General features: G+C 41.2%; 1 protein-coding gene across 4 annotated transcripts in view; it reads right to left on the bottom strand.

Moving 5' to 3' along the window:
- Positions 1–7,461: 7,461 nt before the first annotated feature.
- LOC102966675 (cytochrome b5 reductase 4) overlaps positions 7,462–9,968 on the bottom strand; it is a 93,203-nt gene continuing 90,696 nt past the window's right edge. For 2 of the 4 annotated variants that reach the window (XM_042986750.1, XM_042986752.1), the window contains 2 exons: positions 8,491–8,614; positions 7,462–7,990 (listed from right to left, as the gene is read on the bottom strand). In XM_042986750.1, the coding sequence (XP_042842684.1) occupies positions 7,979–7,990; positions 8,491–8,614 (136 nt within the window). In that variant the 3' untranslated portion in view covers positions 7,462–7,978. Of the gene's footprint in view, positions 7,991–8,484; positions 8,615–9,968 lie in introns of those variants that run through there. The other 2 variants (XM_007090154.3, XM_042986751.1) reach the window with 2 other exon arrangements.

The following is a 9,968-nucleotide window of genomic DNA, read 5'->3' as shown; positions in this document are numbered from 1 at the left end:
AAGAAACAAAATAAAGGGAAAAAACAGAGAAACAAATCAAGAAACAGACTCTTAACTGTAGAGAACAAACTGATGGTTACTAGAGGGGAGTTGGTGGGGGGATGGGTGAAATAGGTGAAGGGCAATATGAGTACAATTATGATGAGCACTGAGTAATGTGTAGAATTGTAAAATCACCATATTGTATGCTTGAAACTAATATAACACTGTATGTTATCTACACTGGAATTAAAATTAAATACTTAATTAAAAAAAGATACATGGGGAGGATAAATACAAAATTCAGAGTAATAGTAACTCTGGGAGTGGTATAGAGGAAAATGGGATCATGGAGTGGTCCCCAGGAGTCTTCAACAATATTTAAATGCTTTGTTTCTCAAGCTAGGTAAGCAATACTTGCTTGTTCATTGCATTTTCTCTTTACCTTTTGGTGTGTCTGAAATATTTGGTTTTTATTAAAAAGATAAGGAAGCACTATCATCAAAACCTAATGTTTGTCAAAACTCTGCAATGTGTTTGTAACAACTCATAACATGCAGCTGGTATAACAGATAGCAATGCTTCATACATTGTCCATTAATTGATTTTTTTAATTTTTATTTTAGAGAGAGAGAGAGAGCACAAGTGGGGGAAGAACAGCAGAGGGGGAGAGAGACAGAATCCCAAGCAGGCTCCACATTGAACGTGGAGCTCAATCCCATGACCCTGGGATCATGACCTGAGCCGAAATCAAAAGTTGGACACTCAATCAACTGAGCCACCCAGGCGCCCCTCTTCATTAATTAATGACTCCACATGTTTTTGAACTTACCAAAAACTTGTGAGATTTCCTCTGAACATTTCAGCTTCTTTGTTTCATCAAGTACATAAAAAGCCAGAATGTTTTGAGATAGTATCAGTGGCTAACACTTATTAAGCACCTACCCTGCACAAGACACCAGTCACCCCCACTATATTATGGGAGAAAAACATGGCACCAAGAGACTCTGGCAATTTCCCAAAGCCACCCAGAAGAGCAGGGACAGACTGGGGTCCAGAGTCTTCACTATACTTTCTCTTTTGCCTCTCCCAGAGCAGCCATTATTTTTCTTTCTCACTTCTGAATAATTTTTAAACAAGTACAGATGAAATAAGTGCTTCTGACGGTTTCTGGAACTGACGATAGAGAAAAGCCCTGTAATTTCATAGACTGAAAGACAAAATTCAGAGAGCTTCCTCAGGAGAAGGGAGGCCACCCGATCAGAATACCTGGCCCTGAGGCCCTGAAATAGCTGCCACCACCAGTTGTGTGACCATGGGCAAGCTCATCAGACCAAGCGAATTCTAGTCCCAGCTCTACCATTTCCAACTCATTACTTGGCTTTCTTAAGCCTCTTCACCAAATAGAAATAATAATACCCACCTCTTCAGGTTTGTCTGAGATAAATGAAAACATGCATAATGCCAGGTCTGTAACCTCCGTGAGACTGTTACCCTCTGGGCAGAGCCAATGATGCCCATCTTTTGTCGAATCCACAGTCAGTCGCCCTGCATTTGAAGTGGACCATCATGGAAGAAGGATTTATACCATAGAAATTGGCTATTTCTACATCTCAGGGTTTTTTTGTTTTTGTGGATTTTTTGACAGCTGGTTGTTAAGCATTTACCAGCACCCCCTGCAAGTGTTGTTGGGAGCTGCTTTGTCGAATTGAAAAGCACTATATAAACATTAGCTACTCTTATTTAAGATTTCATGACCAACAGAACAAAAAAGAGAACTTTTAAGAGTGAAAATGTCTCCCATGAGAATATTGTTCTACATCTCGCAGAACACCTCGTGCAGTACACAAACTTAAGGCCTTCCTCTGCATCCCAAGCTAGTATGGTGGGACTCCCGGAACCAGTGGGTTTCTCAGGAAGTCAGTCCAGTGCAATGGGGCAGAGCTCCGGGGTTTTGTTATGAGTGAGCTGATGGTATCTGCAACATGTTGCTTTTGACCCTTGTGCCCTGTTCTTCCTGAAACCCCAGTGAGTACTGAGAACCCTGTCTTTTGTTTCCTTTGCCACTCCCTAGCTGGGTGCTGGGAGAATACCTTCTTCTAAAGGTTCGTTGGACAGAATTCCCACCTCATCGAAGGTTAACAATAATACATTTAAGATTTTAAATTTTAAGTAGATATGTTTAAAAACACCACACTTAATATATGAAAGGTAATGATGAAAATCTAGATGTGTAATGATTTCTGGGATTTTGTTTTCTAAACAGCACAAGAATGTGCTCTTCTTAAGATTGCCTTGTGACATTTCTTGTATAAATAAAATATTACCTTGCTCAGAAAGTGGAAAATCCTCATAACAAACACCTGAATATATTTTACTAAAAATTTCAGCAGGCTTTTCCCCTTGGACATGTTTAAAGAGCAACTGCAGAGCAGTTATTTATGCTTTTCTCAGCATGGTCTAAATGAGAGGAAATGGAATTGTAATGAAGTCTACGCGGGCTGCTTCAGCAAGTACTGCAGATACAAACACTCCCTTTGCTATTCTAATCAACATTGGGCTGACATGGCTGATTAGAAATTCCCAACTCAGAACATAGCTCTTTGAACTGGAGAAAAAAATGTTGCCATCTCATTTGCAGATTTAACTCCACGTGTCCAGCTGCTACAAAGCAATGGACAGAATGTACTGCATATAAATGGTTTGTTCCTCTTGATAGCCAAGCTTACAGAAATTGCATATGGATTTTACTTGCCTACATGGTGACAGAGTTCTTATTTAATGTGTTTTCCACTGAAGTAGAATTGAAGTAGAATTGTCATCCGCTGCCTGCCTCTCAGCCTGTCCGCTCTCGAATGCTCCCCCAACTCTGCCATTAGGGTTCTCTTCCTAAAATTTCAGTCACTCACAGTTCAACTTCACAGTTGCCACCTGTACTCTTATTTCACATTTTTATTTTGGTCAAATCTAAATAGCTCTAACCTTATTTTGGCCCTAAGCACTAATAGCTGTGAAAGCACACATGATTTGCTGCCACACAATGGAAGAAAATACAAAATCTATATGATAATGCCTTATATAGAGAGTATATAAAGTTACAACTTTATATACTCAGTTTTAGCTGAGTTACAACGCAGTAACAAGAAGAAAAACAATCCAATTTAAAAATGGGCAGAATGTGGAGGGATGGGCTAAGTGGGTGATGGGCACTAAGGCAGGCACTTGCTGGGATGAGCACTGGGTATTATACGGAAGTGATGGATCGCTGGGTTCTACTCCTGTAACCAATACTACACTGTATGTTAACTAACTTGAATTTAAATAAATAAACTTAAAATTAAAAAAAAATGAAAATGGGCAGAAGACTTAAACAGATACCCTACAAAAGACAACACACCAATGTCCAATAAGCACATGATAATATGTTCAACATCACTAGGCATCAGACAAAAGCAAATTAAAATCGCAGTAAGATACCAGTACACTCTAAAATTTAAAAGATTAATAATTCGAAGTTCATGAGGATGTAGAAAACCGGAAAATCTCATAAAACACTGGTGGGACTGTAAAATGGCACAAATATTTTTGGGAAGAAACCTTGGCATATCCTTAAAAGTTTGGAACAGTATATTCAAAAGCACAATTATCTAACTAGTAAGTATTTGTCTCTACATCAGAGATAGAAATATATACAGGGGCGCTTGGGTGGCTCAGTCGGTTAAGCGTCTGACTTCAGCTCAAGTCATGATCTCACAGCTTGTGGGTTTGAGCCCTATGTCGAGCTCTGTGCTGACATCTCAGAGCCCGGAGCCTGCTTCGGATTCTGTGTCTCTCTCTCTCTCTCTGCCCTTCCCCCAACCGCACTATGTCTCTCTCAAAAATAAATCAACATTAAACAATTTTTTTTTAAGAAATATATACAGAATAAAACAGGGTTAAAAAAAAGTCAAATATATAGTTACCGTATGACTCCGCAGTTGTGCTTCTCGTTATCCGTCCAAAGGAAATTAAAAAATACATCCACAGAAAGATTTGGACATGAATGTTCTGGGGACCAAGGACTGTTCTGGGGAATGGCAAACTTCTCTGAGTGACATCTCATTCTAAGAACCGAGTGCTTGAGGGAAGCGTGGATGTGGCCGCCTACGGTGCTCTCAGCTTGCCTGGTATGGAACCATTGCCTCATCGGCAGGGCCCCAGTCTTAGTGTGTTGCCTCACAGATAAAGCCTCCACACCATGCACAAGTGGTGACGGGGTGGCAGAAGAGAACCTTGACCAGGAAAGAAAACCTTCTTTTTGCATGTTGGACGGATCGCTCTGGTATTGTTTTGAGCTCTGTCACACTGGCAACCCTGGGTGAAAAGAATTCACAGTAAGACCAGAGCCGAAAGATACCAAGCGATTGGCACTGGTTAAGGTTTCTCTTTTCTAAGGTATTAGAATTTTAAATATAGTAGGCCGGAGTCTGGTTCATGTGGTTCCTCAGTAGATACAGCCCCAGACAGGACCAGTTTATGTGGCAGAGGTAGCAGACCACAGAGGAAGTGTGACCGAGCCTTTGCCTCCAGAATGAATATGGAAGTGGAGCATTCTGGAGTGTGACAGCGCCCTGCACTCCTGTCCCATTCTATCACGCCGAGGTAAAAAGTGAGAGCCCATAGCAGTGTCTAGACAGAACATAGTCTTACCTTGGACAATTTCTGTTCTCTTTGTAGACTGTGGTAGGCAGAATGCTCATCCTTAAGTGTCAATCCCTAACGCCTGCACACTGTAATATGTTACATTAAACAGCAAAAGACTCTGCAGCTGTTAAACAAGATTTTACGATTGGGAGATTATTCTGGTTTGTGGGTGGGCCCAATCTAATCATGTGAGCCCTTAAAAGTAGCGAACTTTCTCCAGCTGGGGCAAAAGATATGGCAGAAGGGAAATTGGGCGAGATTTGAAGATTTGAAGCCTGAGAGGGACTGGATGGGCCGGTGCTGGAGTGGCCACAAAGAAAGCACGGGAAGAAACGTGGGCAGCTTTTACAAAAAGACCAGCCCCCAGCTGACAGCTAGCAAGGAAATGGGACAAGGAAATGGGGAACTCCATCCTACAGCTGCAAGGAATTGAATCCGGCCAACAACCTCAATGACCTAGAAGCACAATCTTCCCCAGAGCCTCTAGGGAAGAGTGCAGCCTAATTGAACAACCTAATTTCAGCCTTGGGAGGCCTTCCGCAGAGGACCCAGCTGAGCCCCATTGTGCCCAGACTTCTGAGCCATGAAACTGTGAGATAATAAACGGATGCTGTTTTGAGCCACTAAGTTTGTGGTAATTTGTTCTGGCAGCAGTAGAAAACTAATACATAAACTTAATTCATTTATTTTTTGAGAGAGACAGAGAGTGTGAGCAGGAAAGGGGCAGAGAGAGAGGGAGAGACAGAATGTCAAGCAGGCTCCGTGCTGTCAGCACACAGCCCAACACGGCTCAAACTCACAAACCATGAGATCATGACCTGAGCCAAAAACTAAGAGTTGGACGCTTAAGCAACTGAGCCACCCAGGCACCCCAAATGTTTATTTTTGAGACAGCATGAGTGGGGGAGGGTCAGAGAGAGAGGGAGACACAGAATCTGAAGCAGGCTCCAGGCTCTGAGCTGTCAGCACAGAGCCTGTCATGGGGCTGGAATCCACAGACTTTGAGATGATGACCTGAGACAAAGTCAGACGCTTAACCGACTGAGCCACCCAGGTGCCCCAACATTTTTTTTTAAAGCAAGCAAGCAGAATTCTTAAGCAAAAGTGATTTTGAATTCCCTTTTCTTATTGCAAACATGTGATGTAGGAGTCTTAATGTTTGATCAAAAAAGAAGTTACAATCCATATTTCCACCTGTGCCCCTCAGTATATGGGTGTGTACAATGGGAGAATGAAGCTCTATGCAGGGTATTTTCTCACTAAGGCCTTCTAGAAGACCCTAGAGTGGAGGATGGATTTCAGTGAGATCAAGACTGTAACCAGGCTACTGTCCTAATCCAGTTGAGGGATGATAGGGCAGGGCTAGCTGCTGTGGTGAAGTCAGTTTGGAAAGAGAGACACTGGTTCCAAATGGTTCTGGAAGAGCCAGTTAGGTGGAAGGTAATCCCAGTGAATCTGAGAATGCAAGAGGAGAGGCTTGGGGAGCAATGCCCATGGTAGGAGTTAATTATGGGGGAGGGGGTACTTGTGGAACAACCATGTGGCATCCAGATGTCTGGATATGGAATACTGAAGTTCAATGATTCTCAGAGACTCCAATTTGGGAATAAGGAACACACAGGTTCAGAAGATGCTTATTATGGGTTTCCTTTTGCTTTAAAACACAGAAGAGGAATGTGGAAGAAAGAAACAGGATTTTGTTTGAGGTCATTAGAAAAGGATTGGAGACAAAAAAGGACAGAAAAGATGAGACAACTGTTGGGTGAGGTGGAATTGATAGATTTACTAATAAACTACAAAACAGGCATGCCTAGAGAGTTCATGATCTCTCTTAGAGGAGAAAAAGGAGGTGGCAGGGAGGCAGAAGCTGGAGAACGTTCGTGTTAGCCACGAGGGCTCAGGACGGCTCTGTCCTGCCTGGGTGAATGACAGTGTGGCTGGAGGTGGATACCGAAGAGGAAGGCACAGGAAAGGATTCCACCAGCCACCTGCACACATGCGCCTTCATCAACTGGGTATTTGTCATTTCAGGAATGCAAATCTATTGTATTTCTCCTGAGTATATCATTCAGTGAAGATTTAGCTATTCACATCATTTTCAGGAAAATTGGAGCTGGCTCCCTGCACCCCCATTTCTGTGCACACAGAGCTGCTGTATTGACTGAGACTGAAAAAAATCTGAGTTAGCTTCAGCAGTAGCCACCCATGCATTCAACAGTTTCCTCAGGAAAAGCTCACGGTGGCTCTTCTTGATACCCTCTGCTAAATCCCAATCTGTGAAAATATTTGAAGGCTGCGCACAGCAGCTGGAGGAAAGAATGAATCACCCACACACCAGAGCTCACGAGGGCTCCCTGCTGAACTACCAGCTGTGGGGAAAGCAGCCAGCCAGGGAAGGTACCATTTAGGACTCAGTGTTCTAGATGGGCTCAAAAAGAATTAAAATTTAACCCATTCCAGAGCACCAAAGGATTATTTTAGGTCATGGGACCAGATGCTACACTTTCATTACATTTCCTGATGCCCCTAATTTTGGCTAAGAATTGAAATAGTTGTTAAGATTCTCTTAGACTCTCTCACACATCTAATTGCAAGCTGCAGATATGAAATGTCTCCAGAATCTTTTCCTGCTGCCTTTTTAAGTCCCCCTTAGACACCCATCCAATATTGTTGAATTCAAACACATTTCTACCACAAGAATTAAAAAGTACTTAAGTATATGTTTATTCTACTCGGTATCAATGCCACACACACACACACACACACACACACACACACACACAATGTTTCGATACTTAATAAGTTAAAACATTCCATGTTTTAATAGTTAATAACAAGGACATAAATGATCATTTCCTGAGTTAACAGTGCAATGTAAAATTTAATCTGTATTGCTAATAAGACATTTTACAGCATAGAAATGTGATCAAAATGATCATTTACTTTATCATGTCATAAAACACCAGAGTTTACTGTAGTACAGTGATACACTTTAAATGGTAAGGAAGTCTGTGACTCATCACAAAAGACACCTGTATGTACTTGTTGCCATGGTCGATTCCAGGTCAAATATCAATAGCAAAATAAGTTATGGTACAAAATAAAGTCAACAAGTTGCCTCTACTGAAGGAACATTTGATTTCATTGAAGAAACTGAAACCTGGATTCTAGTTAACCTTTTAGTTAGTATGTACAAAAATGTTCTCTTAAAAAATACTAAGTAATCACAAATTTAGACAAAACAGTTGAATAAAGGACAATGACAGCTCTTCATTATGCTGTAAAACTATGGATCTCCTCTTTGGAAAAGTTCCTATCATGCAGCAACCTGGAAAACAAAGAAAAAGTACATGTTTCTTTGGCAAAATGTTTAAAAATAAAGAAGATCAAAGTTGACCGTCATAACCATAGTATTTTTTCATTTTCCCCGCTTAGTATGCACTTTCTCTTCAAATATCTAGTCAGTGTTCAAATTTTCAACTGTCTCATAAATGCCATAATTCTAAGGTTTGTTTAATGCCAACTAAAATCTACTCAGTGTGATTAGCTGATGTCTTTTAGGTATCTTTCGATCTGCGAGATCCCTTCCATCTCTCTCTCTCTTCATCCTGTGATTTGTTTGTTGACAAAACCAGATTTTTAGGTCTTGCGCCACCCAGAGTCTCCATTTTGCTGCATCTCTGTGGTATACATTAATAATATGTTGCTGTGTCTCTTATTTCCCACATTTTAATAATTGGATCTCGAGGCTTGATCAGATACGGGTTCAATTCTTTTTGACAAGACTATCTCCTAGGTAGTGTTCTTCCATCAGGAGGCTTATCATACCTGGTTGCCTCTCTTTTTGGATGCTAACAACCATTGGGGATCTACGTATACACCCATTAGTTCATGAGGGACTGAAGTTGGTGATACTCCTGTAACTCTTTCTTCATTTATCAGCTGAGGAATTCTATAGAGAAAAATGAACATCTGCTAATTTATTATGTAGTTGCCCAGTGGCACACCTCACAGAAAAGGCAGACTAAATGCTTCCCCTGCCCTTTATTCACCAGTTTTCAAAGTAAGGAGTTGATCCCCCAGCACTCTATCCTCATTCTCCCAAACTGAACAAGACAAGCAGAAATGTTGCTAAAGTATAATTCAATTTGGAAAACAGTATAGAGACTGAAATCTTAGAAGTAGCTCTGTTTAAAATGCTGCTGAAACTAGAGAAGGCCAAATACCATATGATTTCACTCATGTGGAATTCAAGAAGCAAAACAAAGAAAAAAGAAACCAAAAAAAAAAAAAAAAAAAGAAAAAAAGAAAGACTCTTAAATACAGAGAACAAACTGATGGCTGCCAGAGGGGGGCAGGGAGGGGGGTGGATGGGTGAAACAGGTTGAGCACTGAGTAATGTACAGAAATGTTGAATCATAGTGTATGCCTGAAACTAATATAACACTGTATGTTAATTATACTTCAGTAAAAAAGAAGAAAACAAAGTCGAAAATAAAAACATTTATTTAGTACTTGCTATATATGTAGTCACTGTGCTATGCACTTCACATTCCTAAGTATTATAATTTATTCCCTTGTACAGGTGAGTGCACTAAAGCTTAGAAAGGTTAAGTATTTGGTTCTAGGACACGTGACTTGTGATTATAGATGCTTACAAGTGGCATAGCTGGGATTCAAACTCAAATTAGCGGCTTCTAGGCATACACACATATTCAGACAAAGTAAGGGTGTGAGCAGGAGTCATGGGGCCAACTCCGTGCAATGGTTAAGCCTCTCACTGTTTGGACTCACCTACCTTTCTAGCCACACTTTCTGTCCCTGCCTGGCCACACCAGGCTAGTCTTCTGCATACCTGCCCTTTAATGGGTTTGCTTGTTCCTCGGCCCATCCAACCCTTCCCCGCTTCCTGTGACTGGCAACATTTTGGCTGTCACTCAAACAACAGGTCTTTCTGACCATGCAGCAAATCTCCCTCCAATACACCAGCCCAGGTGTAACTTGCCTCTTCCTGAATTTCCTTAACACTTGGTTTCCACCTCTAGTAAGAGGGTTTATGATATTCAGAGTCGTATTTTAGTTATTAATGCACGCATTTGCTTCCACCACTAGACAGTGTGGGCCTCAATACCAGAGCCTGTTTTATTCATCTGTGCCACAAACACAGTGGGGATTTGGTAGATGAAAGTACCTTTACTGAGCAAGTGATTATCTTGCTCTTTATATCACAATAAAATCAGTTTCTGAGTCTTTCTCTTATCATATCATACAAACCTAACGAATTTTCACCAAATATGGAGACTGTG

This window comes from Panthera tigris, chromosome B2 (assembly GCF_018350195.1).
Source record: "Panthera tigris isolate Pti1 chromosome B2, P.tigris_Pti1_mat1.1, whole genome shotgun sequence".
In the NCBI taxonomy this organism is placed as follows: Eukaryota; Metazoa; Chordata; class Mammalia; order Carnivora; family Felidae; genus Panthera; species Panthera tigris.
The sequence above is the reverse complement of the archived record's forward strand: the minus strand, read 5'-3'. Positions and strand labels throughout refer to the sequence as shown.